Below are 20,072 nucleotides of genomic sequence, written 5' to 3'. Positions count from 1 at the left end.
TTTAAGTTGCTTTTGCTCCAGAAGCCACAAGAATAAATGTTTGATGATGGAGTTTGCCTTAGGGTTTGCTTTATCAAAGATTATTGTTAAACATTTCTTAGTTTTTCAAACTATTCATCACCAGGATAAGAGTCAGTTTTATGTTGATAAACCATTCTGCCAAAAAACACCTGGCAAGTGCTGCAGTAGTCTCTTCATGGCAAAAGGGTGTATCTAGAGACACACACCCTTTTGCCATCAAATTTCCCCCCAAAATGTGAAAATGCCTCGAAAGCTCATACTGTGTAGGAAAAGAAAACTTTTCAATGAGCTAACTCTCTCTGGAATTTAACTCCAGCACATCTGAGAGTTAGCTGAATGAAAATTTTGACCTCAAAGACCCCCCAATTGGAACACATTAACAAAACCCCCATTTTACCCAGATATGCCCCTTCCACCACACATGAGCAAGACATTAGAAGGTAATGATTACTGCTTTGGGGGTCATTTCACAGCAGTGTCTCAGATTAGCAGTGACTACATGCCAATTGATTAATTGAGAAGTAGATGATGTGTTACACTTATGTGTTACACTTATAGGCTGTATATGAATAATTAGTTCATGGTTGTATTCCCACTCTGCTGGAATATCCTCAATCTCAGTCAATGACACTGAGGTAATTCAACAAAAGCAACAACAAAATCAAAGCAGGAAGAAAACTATCAACCTCACTGGTGAATTAGAAGGGATCGAGTAAATCTTGCTGTTTTCAGCATCATTGAAAGCTGGGTGAATGATATTGAAAATCTTGTTTAAACAACAACAACAACAAAAATCATTATTTTTACATGAGGAGTTTGATCACAAATCAGTTTCAGCACTATTTTTCAACATTCCAAAGTAAGTCCACTGTCAGATAGAGTAGAATGAATCATTTCCAATGATATCTCACTTGCTACCTGACAATTTGCTGACATACAAGTGTTTGATAATTGTGAAATTTTTTATTATAATTTTTTTTCCTCAGTTTGGTACACCTGTATTTGCAGGACTTGTGAAGATTCCAAAGGTTTTATGTCAATTGTCAACAAGTTTGTGTGGTGTTTTTTTTTCAAAAAAAAAAATGTCTAGTGAATTAGAAGTGCTCTAAGTACATGTATAGTGATTGAGCTATATGTGCTAGTAATTGTCTGAAAGAGATTACCATATCTTGGACACAAGAATTGTCACAAGTAAAATCTCATCTACGTACAAACAATATAAAAGAAGAAGAAATATCTTGACAGCATTCTTTGATGTGTGTATCTGCGATTCTTGGCATGTCACTTCATATCCCGAATAATACTTGAATGTTTGTTTCTTGGTTTTTTTACAGCACATCAAGAAACAGCTGAAGCTGCTGAATGCCCTGATACAGAAACACCAATCACAGACATCGGCTGCTGTCACATGACCCCGACCGTCCACTCAGGACCTCCCCTTTAGGTCGGAGAGGGGAGGTGATTCCACAATGAACAGAAGACCTGTCTAAGATAGAGCCTGGGCATTTGTACAATATTTTTGTGTGCTTTGTAGTCCTAGCACACCTTGCTTTGTTCACTTTTTAGTTTGTGTCACATTTTAAAAGTAATTTACTCCGTCCAGATTATATCCATACATATTTATGTCATCATTTGAGTTTCCTTTGCCAAATTTCCTTTGTTAAAATATTCTTCGTAACTGAAAGTTTTGGGTCACTGTTTAATAGAATATATAAATTTTCTCTCTTTCATTTTCTTTTGCTCTGCATATTTTGATTTAAAAATGCAGTATCTATTCCTTGTTGGACATCCCATAAGGTCGACAATACCACCTGCTATTATAAAATCTGTGCATCTGTAGCTCTTGAGTGTCAGACATTGATATGCAGTGATCAGTTCCACCCATGTGGAATACCAAACACTGTTTGAGTTTCACCAGTGCGTGGGTGGAGTCTGTATCGATGTGCTGCGTGTGCAAAGGAAGCATTTCAAATCAAAACTTCACTCGTCATTTCCTGAGTTTCTTGCCTCTGCTTCCAGAAACACAACACTGTGCCAACCTTATTCACTTCATGTACAATGTATTTCATGGATTTCTGATTTCCATCAACACAAAATACAATCACAATATTCTCTTGATGCAAGATTGCTTTGCAATTTACTGTTAATGTAGACTTGAATACAAAGGCAGAGGAAATCAAACCAGAGTATCACGTATGTATGTGATACACAGAGTTGATCGAGCCACTTGTACACTTTTGTATCTACAAGGGGGGGAAAGAGATTTTATATAATTTTCCTTTTGTTAGATTGCTGTTTTAATTAGACTTCTTGGAATAGTAAGCTTATTATTTCAAGGCTTTGGATTTGTTTTCAATATATTTCTCTGGTTTGATAATATTACACAAGCAAATGAAAGAATGAAGAGAATATTTGTAGTTACAGGTTTAATCTTTCTTGTGTGTTTCTTGTCACATTTGTCTACACACCTGTAATGAATGAAACTATAAGTTCCAGTGTTGTAAATGTAAGAATATACAACTGTACATGTAGCATTGGAACTAGATTTTTATCAGTTCAGGTAAATACTGTTTATCCTGATTTATCAGGATTCATCGTCTCATTTTATCCCTTTTGTACCTTTGGAGTGTTATGCTATCAACATCAAGCCACCCTTTTATTAAAAGGAAACAGCAAATTTCACTTTTGCATTTCATTTTTAGACAATAAATATGCAAAGCAGGGGCAATATGGGGATGATATAAAGCACGCAAAGGAATACACTTGTCTTTACACACACAGCCACACCCAATACGCATGAAAACACACACACCTGCAGTCATGACTGCAGGTGGTTTGATGTGCGTGAAGAGAGGTAGCTGCCCACAGGTCAGAGGTCAAGGGTTAAACAAAAGAGTTCAATCTGTGAGGAATCCCTGGCAAAGCGAGGTTGACTGTAAATGATTAATTGCTTCTTTTCTTCTCTTTTTGTGATCCTGGCACAATAACCTTAGCCCTGCACCCAGTCACTGGCATAAATAAATACATGCATATAAACAACGTTTGCAAACCATTGTTCCATCAGAAAGGTGGAATTGGAATCCACAGTTTGCTGCAGTTGTGTAGGATCCACCTCTTTTCTTCAGCAATGGCCTGCTGTTGGCAAGGCATTTGTAATGCTGATAGAGACATACATATCAGCAAAACTACAAGTAACATTACAATTTGCAGCAAAACGACAGGTAACACTACAATTTGCAGCGAATCGAAGCAACAGTTGCCGCTCTCCAAGAAAATACAGCATGCATTGTTGCTTTAGTAGATAAAGCAATTTGAAAACAAACAGATTTCATTATCTTCGTGACAAAATATGTTTAAAAGAAATGCCGTCCCACCAAACTTGCCAAAACGAGATAACCCGGTATGTAAAAACTTAATACTTCACATCCCTAGTTATTTACCGTGCAAGTGGTATCTAGGACCTGGGTATAATGTCGAGAACACACAGTAGAAAATGGCCTGATTGTTAATTGCCCTGTTTGTAAAATATGGACTAAATGTATATCATGTGTATCATTATTTTGTCTGTATGTTTTGCACATGATTTTATATGCCAATTCTGTTTTACATATCATTTTTTGTATCATTTTTTTTAACAAGCAATTGCAGGACATGTCAGAGTGTTGATATTAAGAACAAAAGTTGCCATGTTCAGATTTGTACAGAAAGAATCGAGACATTCTCTGTTTTTTTCTTGATGACCAAAGATAGCTTATCAAGAGTGCTTTATTTGACATCTGCTCTGTAAACCTTTTGAAGTGTAGGGAAATATCTATAGATCCCAAATCGGTTGTTTGTGAGAACCTTTTCGTCAGTAAAGTTGTGACTTTGTGCTTTTTTCTATGCTCAGATGATTCTATTATTTAATTGTTCGCGTCATCACTATGCGTGTTGTCTTGAAGGGTTTGACACTCTGTTCGACTCATGTTTTCACGTCAAAGGGACCAAATTCATTCGAATCATTTCTATTATTAAAGTAATCACCATCTCTTCCTGCATGTATTTTGGTCACTTTCTTTTTTTCTGTTGGACCAATGATGCGACGTAATCAGTGAGTTGTCCCTGTCAAATAATTGTGCGGAGAGAAAATGAATTCTTTGTGGTCAAGGTACCAACAGTACACACAAAGTGAATATTTTTCACGTTTGTGCTATCAAACTGATATATTTATATGTAAATGTGCAGATTAAAAACTGTTTTTTTATCATGTTCTTGCTTATTTGACAACAAATAAACATCAAATCAATGATTTGCTCGCTGATTCGTCGAGTTTTATTGCAACAGATGCCTTATAGATCACTCCGAACTGTATCCAAGCCAATGAACAAAATGACAAAGTGAAGAAAGGTGATGAAATTAAGGACAGATACATATAATGGGCAAATATTGATGGAATAAGAGATTGACTGGTGTAAATAGAGTGTAAAGGACTGCTCAAATTGCCACCTTTTTGCAGTACTAATCTTGTGAACAAAAACTCTGTAGAGCAGCTGCGGTCAGAATGGGTGTGTCCTGTGCTTTTTTTTTGTATTTCAAATTGTTGCTCACCACTGTGTTTGCATCATTAACACTGTGTTGACACCCTCAGTGTAAGAACTCTCAAGGCAATTGTTTCAGAGTGTATGATCCTCGCGTCGCACTACCTGCAGAGTGTAAGTGTATCTTTAGGATCGTATGACTTGTTTGTGCGTCACTTTTCCAGTGTAGTTCCTATTTAAGGGTATGAAAATTGTAGTTTGTATAACACAGGTCATACACTTCACACTGGTGAACTACCTGCCAGTTGTATTGCCTATCAGGTGTACAGTGTATGAGGCACTCGTGTACCAGTTGCAAGGTGTACTACACAGAGCATGTACGACCTCTAGGGTATTGCATTTGTGGTATATTTCACAGAGCGTGGTTGTTTTGGGGTTTTTTTTTCCTGAATTTTGTGTGCTCACCAAAATTTGGGAAATTAACACCTTGCAAAAATATTGCCTCCTGTAACACAAATGAGCAGTAGGCCTATATTGTCGTCAAGGTAGGAGAGCGCAAACTTTTCTCATGAAAAGAAGTAATGCATATATATTCCTCCATCTGTCACAGTGGTTCTTGATCACAAATTCTTTTGACATTGTGGTACTTGTTCCAATTCAGGGAATATTGTACTCTCTAAATATGTCGTATGTACAGTATACACTTGGGATTTCAGCAGCTACACTGTGTACATGCCTACAAGTATGCATTAGCCACTGGTTGTCCAGCTCATGATGTATTACACACTGCAAACACCACCCAAAGGATGAACAGTGTTTTCACTCTAAGGTGTATTTCATTCTTACTACAGGGTGTACAAGGTAACTTACTCCAAAGAGGCAACTCATAGGTGTATGGCACACAGCATGCCATAATGTTAACACTAGAATCACCCTCTGGTGTATTACACGTGTTCTTGCAGATAATGTGCAACTTGCAGGTTGAGTTGCACACAGCATGTATGACCACCAGTTATGTATACACTGACATCTGTCACTGTTGTTCTACACGTGTTACCACAGAGTGTGTCAATCTCTCTCTGTTTTACCTAACTGCAACACTTTGCGTCTCATTGTGGTAACTTACATTCAAGTCTATAGACAAACAAGCATGAGAAGACAATTTCTTGTGAAGTTGTAAACACTATGACAACAGACCTGTGAGTTACGACTTGCATGTAGATTATTGAAATGCCAATGGAATGAGGCAGCATAGAGCTATATATATTTTCTGGTAGTTTGGCTTTCCACCGAGGCAGATGAAAATTGTACAGACTTTTCATTTGAGGATGTATTTTACTGTAGAGAGATATGTTCATGATATAAGAAGGAAGATTTTTGAATGGCACAGCTCTTATGAGAGGAGCTGTTCCGTGCTATGGATGTCGAAATAAAAACACACCATTTTTGTGGATTCTGAGACTGATTTTGTTTGTTTTGTATAGCAAAGTGAATTGTGGTGTTTGATTCAGAGAGTAACTATCTATGGCACATACTGTATACGCCATCTATTTTGCGAGTCTAAATTTTCGCGAATCGCGACTTCCCAACAATTTCGCGAGTGGTTGAATTCACGATCATGGGGTACTGCACTGAACTGAGAAATGTATACGTGTACGTCACATTCATATTGGCAGTAGAGTCAATATTTTCGCATGTTTTTAATTTCGCGAATAGCACCTGACTCGCGAAATTCGCGAAAATAAAAACCTCGCGAAATATTCGGCGTATACAGTATTCTGCAGTCACATACAGATACAAGGAATGAATGCCAATTTGTTATTGCATATTTCAGGTATATACTTTACAATGTGGTGCATATTTATACTTGCATTATGTCAGTCCCAAGAGTGATTACACAACTGTAACAATTATTCCCAAATTAGGCACTTATCAAGACACTCTTGTCAAGACTACATTTGTTATCTTGCAGATCATTCTGTTTGTATCAAATTCCATTTCAGTTACCAAAGAGATTTCTCACATCTGCTTTGGGATAGACAGAAAGTACAAATACAGCTATTGCCATTTTTGTGTTTGTGTGTGTGTGTGTGTGTGTGTGTGTGTGTGTGTGTGTGTGTGTGTGTGTGTGTGTGTTCTTTTTTGGTACATGAATCCATTGCAGACATCGTTTTACATACACTATATTTTTATTGTGATGTAGTGTGTGTGGTCCAGTGGGGTGTTTCATAAAGCTGTTCTTAAAGTTACAAACGACTTCAGAACGACTGGAACACGTTCTAATGTGCTATACTTATCAGAATTTCAATAATTCAGCACAAGAGCTGATCACCAGTCGTTCGTAACTTTAAGAACAGCTTTATGAAGCACCCCGTGGTAGAGTGCATAGGCCATATTGGGGTGTATCTGTATAGTTGCTGCAATAGATAGAAAGAAAGACAGAAAGATAGATACAAGATAGATAGATAGATAGGTAAATGACTTCATAAACAAATAAATGAATGAATGAATAGATGGTTAGGTAGTTGATAAAATTGATTGACTGGCAGACTGATTGATTGATGGATTGATTAAATGATAGACAGAGGATGAGAGAGAGAGACAATATTTGCTATACCAAATTATCATGTTCTAAAATGTGAACGAGATTGGGCATAATGGAGACACTGTCCAGAGAGGGTTGCACGTTATTAGCACGATATTATTACCGGGAGCTTTGACCTTGAAATATGGAACAGAAAAAGTGTTCATAAACTTAGCTTGGCTCTTGGGCTATCAAACAGTAGCATTTAAACTACAGTATGAGCTGTGGTCATGTTCTTTAAATTGAGTACAAGTTTTGTTAGCAAGGTCACAAGGTTCTTTGCTTGTATGCAGGCCTTGGCCTTGGCCTTGATGCTACTGCATCACCTCATCCGACAGGAATAGTTTGAAAATGTGACCTTTTCCAGGGTCATACGGGCACAAGAAGCACACTTTCCTTTGCATCATAAAGTTCTGTGCTCCCTGATGGCCTACCAAGAATTCACATAAATTCTGCACATTTATACTCTTCAATCTCTTCACACTGGGATGGGGAAGAGAAAAACATATCCGATGGCTGTTTGGTGTGATCATATCTCTAATGGGTCTTACAAATAATCTTCCGACTGTTGTTGGCAATAAAATAGGCCAAAATATTTCACAGGAATGTGCATGTGTTATTGACAGTGTTTCGCCAGATTTATAGAAGAAGCTTAAACCGATTCATACCCCAGTGAGGAGGAAAAGATTCTCTTGCTCGCACCACCCTCCTGTCTCCATGGTTACAAGGAACATTGCCAGAATGGCATGGCGATGTTTCATGCTCCTGGTGCAAAGGCTGTCTGCAATATACCATCCCTCCCTTCATTTAACTGTCTGTCCTTCATTTCTTCTATGTCTTCTGGATGCATGCCTCTTCCGAATAATATGTACACATAACTACACACACACACACACACACACACACACACACACACACACACACACACACACACGCACACACACACACACACACACACACACACACACACACACACACACACACACACACACACACACACACACACACACACACACACACACACACACACACACATACACATACACACACATTTTCGCCTCCAAGGCTTTCTCAATCTCTTTAGTCCAATCTCTTTAGTCCAATCTCTCAGCGGGCGTTTGTCATCGCCTCTCTGCAGATGGACAAAAGATGTCGCTCGTCATCTTTCTTCGCCGGACCAGGTTTCCAGTAAACGCTGTTTACGTAGAGCTCACGCCTTACACCGTCCGCAGCCGCACCGCGCTCTTAGGGTAGATGAAAAGTCATCTGTTGACACAGAGTAGGATGCCGGTGGTTGCTAGGGAGTGACGTTTTACAATAAGTTATCTACTCCATTCAACGAAAATAAACCAACACGGGTCGGAATGCAATAACTCCAGTTAATATATTGCATTCTGCGCGTATACGATACCATAAACTTAAGAAAACATTGCGCTTTCTCTTCTGGATAGTCAGAATGAGGAATGTTCGCAAAGACGGAAGGCCGCTATGAAACCATATTTCGTTTTGAGAAGAGTGATCTATAAGGTGTTGTCAAGGAATGGTTTTCATTTGCGGGCAGAACGTTCGTGTGACAGTCGTTGTGGGAAGAATTCTGCGCATATTCATGCTATAGTCAAACGTTCCAGCCGATATCATCAAATTTGAATTTGATCTAAGCATCTCCCCAGTTCAGTCCTCTAAATCTTCGGATCATACAATCAAGTTTAATGATGTAATCTGTAGTTAATAATTATGGAGATCGAGCAATGTAATTTCCGATTGTTTGCTTGGTATCTTTATTTTTGGCAAGAAAAAGAACGTGTAAGCGCCTGGAGTATTCTAACTCAATTTTCGACGTATTCATTATGTGAAAATATAAGAGCACAGAGTGCAACCCTTGATATTATTATTATTATTATTATTATTATTATTATTATTATTATTATTATTATTATTATTATTATTATTATTATCATTATTATTATTATTTTCATCATCATCGTCATCATTATCAACATTTCTATCATTATTGATAGTATTTCTTGTCTTTGATCATTGGCATTAATTTGTAGCATTATCAGCGTATCTTTACATAGACATTGATTTTAAGTAACAGTTTATACGAGTGTATAATGGAAAATACTACCCGAAAGGGCCTCCATATTCATGAGTGAAGTTTTTAATAGGGGAGTACTCTCTGATACCTCGAAAAGAAATAATTCGCTCCAGATAAATCTTTCTTATCACGATGAATGTTTCAAAAGAAAGCATAAAAGCTTTGATACCCGTATTATATTATTGCACTCTCTTCCTTTGTAGTTATTGCTATTTTCTTTACATCTAAATTTAAATTTCAATTTCTATAATCATATACATCGACGTGTCCTACACATAACGTTACTGCAATCTCCACTAGGTAACTCGAAGAATCACAGAGTGATAAATTTCAGGGGATATGGTTGTTTCTATAGGTACTAATTAATTTACCGAGAAACAGGGATTTGCCGTTAAGTAGGTCCTGTAATCCTGTTCGCGACTTTTACGACGAGAGAATTTTCAGGATTATTACATAATCACCTCAATTGATATGCATACGTAATGTCTTTGATTACGAGCAAAATAACTCTTGCATGCAAACGTGCCAGATTTGAAAACTCCATCAGTTATTCTTTTTAATGAAACTTCCACCATTGTTTTATGTTATACTTTACTCATCAACGCGACGGGTGCTAAATTGAGTATGGAGTGACATTTCACGTGAAATTCTCAAAGGATGGTTTGACAGCTGCAGTAACCAAACGAATAGTTTAGCAGGGATTTCAAAGGTTTAAATAAGTCATTTTGAAGAAAAAAAAACACATGAATACCACTTGCTTTTGCGTCTATTCTAATTTTGGTAAGACGGAGGCAGAAAGAAGAAAATACTTGAGGATAGAAGCCGACTTGCTGTCTGGGAGACTTCTTGTTTACGATTGCTTGTCGAGACAAACGTATTAAAACTAAACTACTTTTATCAATGAACAGATTTATTGAAATAAGAACAAGTGAAATTAAATATCTGCGTAGACCAACACAAAGGACCCATGCGACTCGAAGTTGCTCTATTTTGCTAGAAATTGCAGTGGTATTTTGTGCCTGTAAAGATTGCATGAGGATCATTTTCTAATCCAAATAACCCCTGCGCGGATCCTTTCCAACAAAATAAGCGAATTGATAAGTATTTCAGAAACAGATGGCCCGTGCCATGGACAACCAGCGGTGCTGTGGCCTGGTGTATGTTTAGCGGGCCGCTGTTTCGGCCAGAGATGTCCCGGAGGATAGCTAAAAACGCGTGCGATGAGAGCAAACCATGTTATTGGCGCGAGTTCGGCGAAGGTGCACGCTTTTAACTGGATGTGAACGTTATGTCGCCAGCGGCTCGTTGGGCCATTTGCTCCCCGGGTCTTTAGCGATCAGACCCATTAGGCTCCCGCTGCAGATACCGTCCCTGCACAGGGTGGTGCTCTTGACGATTATAAATTTCAAACAAATCATGGGCAGTGGGCGTCGTCGGTTTCCCGTCCAGAGAGAGTCTCATGGTCTGCGACATGACATCAATATTTCCGAGCAGGACAAACGTTCTACTTCCAACGAGTGGTCAGAAATGATATCGGCAAAATGCATACCGGCTACTTGATGCAATGCCGATTAGATAAACCAAGGAAATACCCCTAGTACCTCCTTCGCTAAACCGACATGGTTATTATAGGTCATACTATGCAAATGATGATATTCAATGAAATACGTGTGATAAGAAAACTGCAAAACTAACACAACCTATTCTAACTGATCGGTAAAAATAACCTTAATACGAAATACTTGGATGGATTTAGAACCAGGACTATAATTGTTCATTATTTTTCCACTTGGCATTCGGTGTATTGTAGCTGTGCACCAAACGTCGGCACGACATGGGATTTCAACAGGCCTACTTTCGCTATTTATGTCGCTCGGCAAGTGACGACTACTGCTGAAGCTCTATAGAATGATGGAAAGATGAAATGGTCTGAAAGAAAAAAATGTGCGAAATTACGTAAAATGTCATTTGTTTTCAGACGACGAAAAAAGCAACTAACAGGATACGACATGTTGCGCCTGACATCAAGCTATAATTTTATCATTATTATCCTTTTTTTTTCTTTTTTTCCCGTCACATTTAGCTGTCCAGGGCTATACGCAGAAACAAAGAGGAAATAGGAGAGGTTTGATATCAAACGTCACTGGCTGTAGAATTTGGTCATGACATCACTCTACCGCAAGAGCGAGAAGAATCCAGAGATAAATCCACAAACATTTCATTGCAATTCGGATGCGGTTTTCGCGCCCAGCCTCACTACTATAATCTAGATCAGAGTTCATGCTCTGCGGAGCAGCTAAAGTGGAGTATAGTAGTTTGTGTTTTCTGCTTTAAATTAATAGTGGAGATATTATGTGGCTAGGATGAGTGTCCGGCTGGCTGCCTGCCCGCCACGTGAGATAGCGATGGTCATCTTTTCGCGCCTTCTCCAATTATCACTTCTAATGTCCGTCTGCTGATCGTGTCTAACGACCCGCGAAAAGCGTCACTTGGATTGTGACGTCATCCTGGAGGGTGAATTCTCCGTAAAATAACGGGGTCGATACAACGTTCACGACTAGTCAGCGTCATCAACAAAAATAAGCAGCTGGGATTCCGGGGTAATGTGAAAGGGATGTGAGTTGTTCCATGCACCTCCCTGTTCATCAAGGAGGTCTTTGCTCGCCCTGAAGTACCTCTTTGGTTCCATGTACCTGCACAACGTGTACCAGAGAAACGGCTTATGATTGTATTCTTTAGTATTTCGGTTGTTGTAGTGTAATGAAACGAATGTGTCATCACGAGACAAATACCACAAACCGTCACAAATGCCAAATATCTGCAATCTACAGGTTTGCAAAACGAGAGCCAGCTACACACGTAAACACGCACACACACTTTTCTTTTTCAATGACATTTATTCTCTTCCATTCAAAATAATGCCAAAAACAATTCAATTTGTTATCACACTGTACAACATGATAATTATGAATGGTATCCCTTAATTAACATTTCCGCACTTTGAAATATAAACTAACAGAGGTCTCAAGTGCGACACACATTTCATTTTTCATTGTAACAAATATAATGAAAATGATACAGAAAATACACCAACCAATCTTTAAAAAAAAAAAGTTACAATATATAGAATAGAAGTATGAAGTTTATGACATCTGAATAAAACTCACTCCAAACCAATATTCTCCCTAACTACCCTATCAATACCTTTACAACTACCCGTAATGTCAAACACCTTCCATATTCACCTTATTATTATTCCCCATATCAAAACAAATTTTCTGAATTCAAGCAGATGAAGATAATGTTATGTAATTCAGTTTAGATAATGCATATTATATATTTTAAGTAAATGTATTTTCCCAAATATAGTAAGATCTCTCTGCTTACACCGTCCCTCATGTCTTTTTAACTTTACTCAATATTTCCATTATGATTAAGTTCATCACTTCCTTTTCTATCTGCACACACACACACACAACTACACACACACATTTATATATAATATATACATTATTCTGTCATCAGCTACCAGTTTCATCTTCTCTTTCACCAAATTATGAGAACAATTCAGGTTTCTGATAGATGAAACTTCGTCTGAAACACTGCATGGTCAGGACGAAGGTTTGCTTTTTCACTTACCGTTTATTACGACTAATTCTGTTTGAATTTCACAATGTAGCCTTCTGTACCAGGTCCACTCATAATGGGTTCAACTTGCACTTTTCTGCCTTACCTCTACAGAACTGCATGACAATTTAATATCAAAATATAGGGCAATGGGGAAAGACAATCGTTCCGTTTGACAGGGAAGTGACCGGAAGCAGCTTGGGGCGTGATTTGTAGGGATCTGTCATCTTTTTGCTATAGCGCTTCCGGAATCGATCAGTCCCATGAACAAACAAACAAATTATAAATAGTATTCTATCTAGTTGCCCCTCCCCCCCCCCCCCCTTCCAGAAAAAAAAAATAATAAAAAATTGAAAGGGCCAAAATGGACCTCGGGTCTTGAGAAGCGTTGCTCTAGATCTCCGTTTAGTAATCAAAATGAGATTTGAAGCCAACAAAAGTATAAGAGGTGTGTCTAGGAATTTGCAAATACAGATGTGATAAATTCAACAGCAAAATTACTTGTTAAAGATTTCAAGTTACGAAAATCGAACAGCTGTTTTAGAGAAAGGAATGCAATGTTTAGAATTTCTTTCTCATTGATAATCTTAATTTTGATTTCCAAACTGGTCTTATATCGGGTCTTTTATACGAAAATATGAAAAGGTCTTCCATGATCTTTGTCAAAATGTGCGAGGGTGATCCTTTCTCTTGATTTTAAACAGGAAGTATGAAAGCATTCGTTCTATTTGGAATACTCTAGAATAAAATACACAAAGGTGAGTATTAAAGTACATTTGAAATTAGTCATACTCTCCCAATTTGTATCATCAGCCAAAGAACAAACATCATTCTCCCCCCCCCAAAAAAAAAGATTTACCTATCAGGATTTCCTTTATACAGAAGTCGGTATATTTGTATTTAGTTCCTTTTTTAACATTGCTCTAATTTCATGATAAGATTTGTCATTTTCATTTGATTTTTATTATTTCATATCCAACAAAAATGCAATTATGATAAGCCATATAAATACAAATAGTTACATACAATCGGTACACATTGTAGTCAAGGAAAATACTCTGAACTAAAATACAATATATAGATGTTGTGACTTTTATGACAAATACCGAATAGTTGTTGGATATACATCTGTTCGATATACATCGTTGGAGAATTTCGTGATGAACGTCAATGAGATCATGTGTTTTTAAGGGATATTTTGCATTTTTCAATTTTAACAAGTTTCCCCCTGGTAATATTGTTTCAAAAAATAGTTATTTGCTGTCCCTATTTGATATATTTCATCCTGATGATGTGTTTCACGTCTTTCTTTGGGATTTTACTACTCCTATATACTGCTTCTTGCAGTCTTGGGTATCATTAAAAAGGAAAACATCATTATGCGTATCACAGGCCTATGATGCATTGACCTGCTGTCATCATTATCTTTTCCCACAACTTCATACTTTAAAACTCGTCATATCGATAGAGAAGCTGAATTGAGGCGTATTCTATATACGGTGTAAGCTATTATAGGTGTGTAAGTCATCAGAGAAATAATGGCGGTGCATCAATTGTACTTTTGTTGCTAACCTATATCGGGAAAAAAATGGATATAGTTGGAGTTCTTGGCTTCAAGGGTTCGAGACTTTCACGTTATTCTCCGAAAATTCGGCCCACAATCAGCCACACCTATTAAATTATACAAACCGCAGAAGAGAGTAATGAAAAAAGCACCTCATTGGAGGAGACTTCTCGTCCGGAAGGGGCTAGAAGTTAGACACTCCCATCCTAAGAAACATCGATGCATAATTTGTATTCGCTAGTGCATGTCTTTGAACATGTTTCTGTGCGCATATCATTACGTTTTGTCGTTTGTCGGTCGGTAGCAAACCTTAATGCGAAAAAGCCCATGGTGGGAAGAAAATCAAGAATGACTATAAGAAACAATAATAATATTTCCCAAGGTATGATTATCTTCATTATTATCATTATGGTCATTATTATCATTATCATTATCATCATTATCAGTATTAGTATAAGTATTAGTATCAGTATTAGTATTAGTATTAGTATTAGCATTGGTATTAGTATTAGTATTAGTATTAGTATTATAGTATTAGTATCATCATCATCTTCACCATCATCTCTGTTATTGTTGCTATCCTTATCGTTATAATTGTTATTACCATTATTTATTTTGATTTTATTATTTGTTTAATTATGACAAAGTATGAGGAGAGATTAGCCCCCCCCCCCACCCCTTATGCATACGCCATTGTGTTAAGGGGGGGGGGGGATAGAAGGGGAAGATGGAGAGGGAAAGGGAGAGAAAGATGGCGGTGAGAAGATGATGATGAATGCAGCCGACGAAGCATTGATGGCTGTCTGGGAGAAATTTGTTGCTGGTATACACGTAAACAAACCGCGTTTTAATTGCCAGCATATGTTATTCTTACTCCTCTCTTAACGTCAAGATCTAGAGGCTATTCTAATGACAAACAGCACCTATTTCAACCTTTACCCCTTCGACAACAATCTATTAAGTTTTCATCTCATATCTGAAACAGAAGATCATTCTTGTCATTTCAGTCACTCTTGTCTTTTAAGATTTCCTTTTATTACATTATTGATACCAAAGTTATCATGTAAAATGTTGTTACGACCATTATTGTGTATGATATTGTGCATCAAGACATTAGATAGATAGACAGATGGAAAGATAGATAGATAGATTGAGTGAGTGAAAGAGACCAGAAGAAGGGAAATTAGAGGGAGAGACAAGTATATATGAATATGAATATGAATGCAGAGTCCCGAGTAAAGGGTAGAGAGTGGACTAGAAAAGCGAAAGTTGTCATTATGTAAACCTCCTTACCATGCTTCTAATCAATCTGCGCTGATTAACGCCTAAGCAAAACTCCGTTCTGTGGAGTGGCCGTAAAACTCCTCATTATAGAATTAACTGATTACCATAAGATTTCACATAGATTACATACACTTTCTCTCGCTGCTTTTTCTTGTAATGTACATAATAACATAATAACAAAAAAGGAGAGAGAAATCATCGTGTGATTTAATTTTTGTTTTCTTTTACACTTTTACCACCACGACAGGTATCACTACATTCAATACCATTACAACTCACACTATTACTTCTATTATTATTACTACTATACTGCTACTACTACCACCACCACCACCACTACTACTACTGTACTACAACTATACTGCTTTTGTTATACTTTTACCATTGATTACTTTCACAAAGTCCATCTTTTACCGCCTTCACTGCTATTTCATTGAGACAACAGATAACAAAATGAAACATAAAATATGCTACTCACGATCTGCAACTGCTATTGTTGCAACATATATTTATACATGATCTGATAAAATAATGACTGGAGGGAAATATATAGAATATACATCCATCCGAAGGGTTTGACATTATTCATTGAAGGAAGTTTTGAGTCGGAGACAAAGTCGAGGGATTTAAAGCTACCCCCCCCCCCCCCCCCCCACACACACACACATACACACACAAAAGAGCATTTCTAAGCCCTTGGGGTGAGAACATTTTCAAACATAGTCATCGTTGTTATACATTTCATTGATGAATCAAATCATTGCACGTACAGAACAAAATATTAAGGCCTTGGAATTGTCACAAAGCGTCTCAAAAATTCGTCTGAGCCTGAAGATTGTCTTCCAGCAATCCGACAACCTCCGAAAATTCCTCCTGTCGATTTCGCTGACAAATATACTAGTTGAATCATTATCTGTTGTCAATTACCATCCACATTGATGAGAAAATATTCTCGCGAAGGAAGACATCTGCCACTGAGTTAACAAACAAATGTTCCACTATCAATAACGTTGATCATGTTCATTCAAGTACTGTGCATATTTGAATAACCCACAGGATTGCTATACTTTATTTCATCACTACTATCGCAAGTACTATCACCTGTATAGTATTTCTCTCCTTCGTGCATTGCGAAAGTACGGAATATAACTATTCATACTGCCACTGCTAATACAACATCAACAACAATATGCTACAACTCATATCGCATAGCTCAGTGTCTTCCGGTTCAAAGATAACTTTCCCTAGACATCTGATGAGACATTGCAATATCATCTGCAGTTCATCGTACTTTCTCGATTAACCAATTGCAGTTTTCTGTTGTTGCCGGCAAATCTAATTTTCTTTCCAACGTGATACATCAATTTTTTCTCTAGAAAACTTCTTTGGTTTTTGAAATTCGGAGTCTCTTACAGGGAAACAAGACGAGCTTTCGGCTCCTGTCAACTCTAATTGCCAAATCTGCCTCCAAGTCGAGCCCATTTCCCCCATCGTCGAGCCAAGATAGATCCATGCCCATCAAGGGTCTTGGTTTTTCTTGCCTTGAACCCTAGCATAAATCGAACTTGTTTTCCAGCTTAACAAAACTTTCATCACAGCGTGTGCGGTGTAGGAATACCTGCATGGCTGTGAAGAGACCCAAAAAGCGGGCTAAAATAACGGAAATCTTGGACAAAAAAGGGGGCTCGAGATAAAAAAGCAGCTCTCGGTGTGTTAGCAGACCCAACGATCTGAGTGCGGCACACATCTTTCAACAAGCCGTGGCGGAACAACTTTAGGTAGCGCCCCCGAGCTCCCGGCTGTCTGGTCGTCAGCTCTTCGCTGTCCTCCGAGTGACTGCTGTTTGACGGTATACTCGGACTGCTTCTTGCGGAATGCTTTCAGGAAGGGAGGTTGCCTGTGGGCTAACGGGTCTTGGCTGGCGGCAAGAGGTTCGGGCTCTATGGGGGCATGCAATGAAGTGAGCTGTCATATGGGATACAGGCAGGAAAGGGCGCGGTGTAAAAAGGAACGGTAGAGCATTGTGGGAAGGAAAGGGGAGGGGTCAATGGACTGCGTAAGAGAATTGGAAGGGATTAACAGCTTTAGTCATTGATATTTTTGTTTTTCTATGAACTTTTTTTGGACAGTTTTCAATTGCATTGATGCCTAAAGTATGACACTGCATAACTGCACACTGCATGTGCAAGCTTGATAGTAAATCAGCAATTACATAGCATTGTTCCTAAACCATAACGAACGGTTCAACTTTATATGACCGGTATACGATGAACACAATTCGGTGCGTTTAACAACCACATTATCATTTCAACGCTCAAATAGCATGACATGACAAATTGCTTTTGTTCAATGTCCATCCGGTCACCTCCATATTAAAGTATATAATGTTTGTAACCGCACTGGGACTTATCTATGTCGAGTGTTTTCTTCGAAGTATACATGGTAATGAAAACGAAACAAGTGAGCAACGACAAAGCCCACTTTCCCATAATGTTGTCCAAGGATGATAAAGCTAGCACACATCCATGGATATGGGAATCAGCAACGAGATATTAATAAAAATGCATAAAACTATAAAGAGTGTATGTTAGGGCGGGGGCGTTGAGTAATGGAGGAACCGGTAGAGGGAGGATTGAAAAAGAAAGAAAGAAAAAAAAGGGTCTAGAATCATAGGACAGAGAGTGACGTTGGGAAGCAAGAAATAATGCACCATTGACAATATGAGGCCAACATTTATTTTCTGCACCCTGAGCTACGTTGTGCAGTAAAATGTTATTTGACATTACATTATGTGATAACAGAATATTAAGTATCTTTAAAAAGGGTGCTTTGATAGATAACAGCTTCCAGACATATTTACAGTCGCATAATAACAGAGTTGAGTTCTAATCCATATTTACTAGCACTTCGCATATCTATTGCGATACATATACCTTTAATGGACGATCAATATAGAACGCTCAAATAGCATGACATGACAAATTGCTTTTGTTCAATGTCTATCCGGTCACCTCCATATTAAAGTATATAATGTTTGTAACCGCACTGGGACTTATCTATGTCGAGTGTTTTCTTCGAAGTACATGGTAATGAAAACGAAACAAGTGAGCAACGACAAAGCCCGCTTTCCCATAATGTTGTCCAAGGATGATAAAGCTAGCACACATCCATGGATATGGGAATCAGCAACGAGATAATAATCGAAATGCATAAAACTATAAAGAGTGTATGTTAGGGCGGGGGCGTTGAGTAATGGAGGAACCGGTAGAGGGAGGATTGAAAAAAAAAGAAAGAAAAAAAAAAGGGTCTAGAATCATAGGACAGAGAGTGACGTTGGGAAGCAAGAAATAATGCACCATTGACAATATGAGGCCAACATTTATTTTCTGCACCCTGAGCTACGTTGTGCAGTAAAATGTTATTTGACATTACATTATGTGATAACAGAATATTAAGTATCTTTAAAAAGGGTGCTTTGATAGATAACAGCTTCCAGACATATTTACAGTCGCATAATAACAGAGTTGAGTTCTAATCCATATTTACTAGCACTTCGCATAACTATTGCGATACATATACCTTTAATGGACGATCAATATAGAAAAAGAAAAAAAAAAATAAACCCACCTGAAATTTTGAGAGAACCATCCCAATGACTGTTTACAAAATTAGACTTCTTTAACATCTACATAATGTGATAGACAAATGGAGGAAAATATCATCATATTGTAGTATTATATTCACCATTCACTATCTATTGCAAGGCAAATTACAATCAGAACTTACGTCCTAAAGGATATTATCGATAAGACTGAGAGCGATTCATTGAATTATGCAACACTGGAAAGACTGAAAGTGGGTGTGGATAGCCCCCTCCCACATCCATGAATCCTTGAGTCGAATCACCGCCGAGGTGTGTTGTCTGCTAACATATGACTGGTTAAAAGTAGAAATGAATATGTATAAGGCACTAGAACGCGCCTTTGAGTGGCTGATAGAAGCAGCAAAAAGTTTCTCGATATCTTACCTCTCGTGCCCTCATGACAATTGAATGAAAGTGTAATATCCCATGCACATTGTGGTTAGCAGCTCTGTCATCTCAGAGATTTGTTGCAGAAATTATGGAAAGAATTACAAAACGATATGGGTCTTGAAATTTGTTGGGAAGTTCAAACATGAGACCAAAGAACAAGAGTGGATCACAGACGACGAAAATCGCGAGCTCTTTTTTTTTTCAGAGTAGGCGGAGCCAATGAAATGAATATGCATGACTTCGCTGATTGGCTGCTTCCCACGTGCGAAAGTTTTTCGCGGATCTGGCTGTACACCTGCTTGCCAGAGCAGATACTTCTGTTCCGCTCAGTCCAGCATAGCGTG

General features: G+C 38.0%; 1 protein-coding gene across 1 annotated transcript in view; it reads left to right on the top strand.

Moving 5' to 3' along the window:
- The window catches only part of LOC139743884 (protein FAM13A-like), a 64,829-nt gene extending 59,416 nt beyond the window's left edge, over nucleotides 1-5,413 (top strand). Inside the window, exon 24 of the mRNA XM_071654348.1 lies at nucleotides 1,356-5,413. Within this exon, the coding sequence (XP_071510449.1) occupies nucleotides 1,356-1,433 (78 nt within the window). The 3' untranslated portion in view covers nucleotides 1,434-5,413. The remainder of the gene's footprint in view (nucleotides 1-1,355) is intronic.
- The last annotated feature ends 14,659 nt before the right edge of the window (nucleotides 5,414-20,072 follow it).

Source organism: Diadema antillarum, unplaced genomic scaffold, assembly GCF_040938485.1.
Source record: "Diadema antillarum isolate AM-2024a unplaced genomic scaffold, OU_Dant_1.0 seq00001118_RagTag, whole genome shotgun sequence".
Classification (NCBI taxonomy): domain Eukaryota; kingdom Metazoa; phylum Echinodermata; class Echinoidea; order Diadematoida; family Diadematidae; genus Diadema; species Diadema antillarum.
This window is presented reverse-complemented; position numbering and strand designations above follow the sequence as displayed.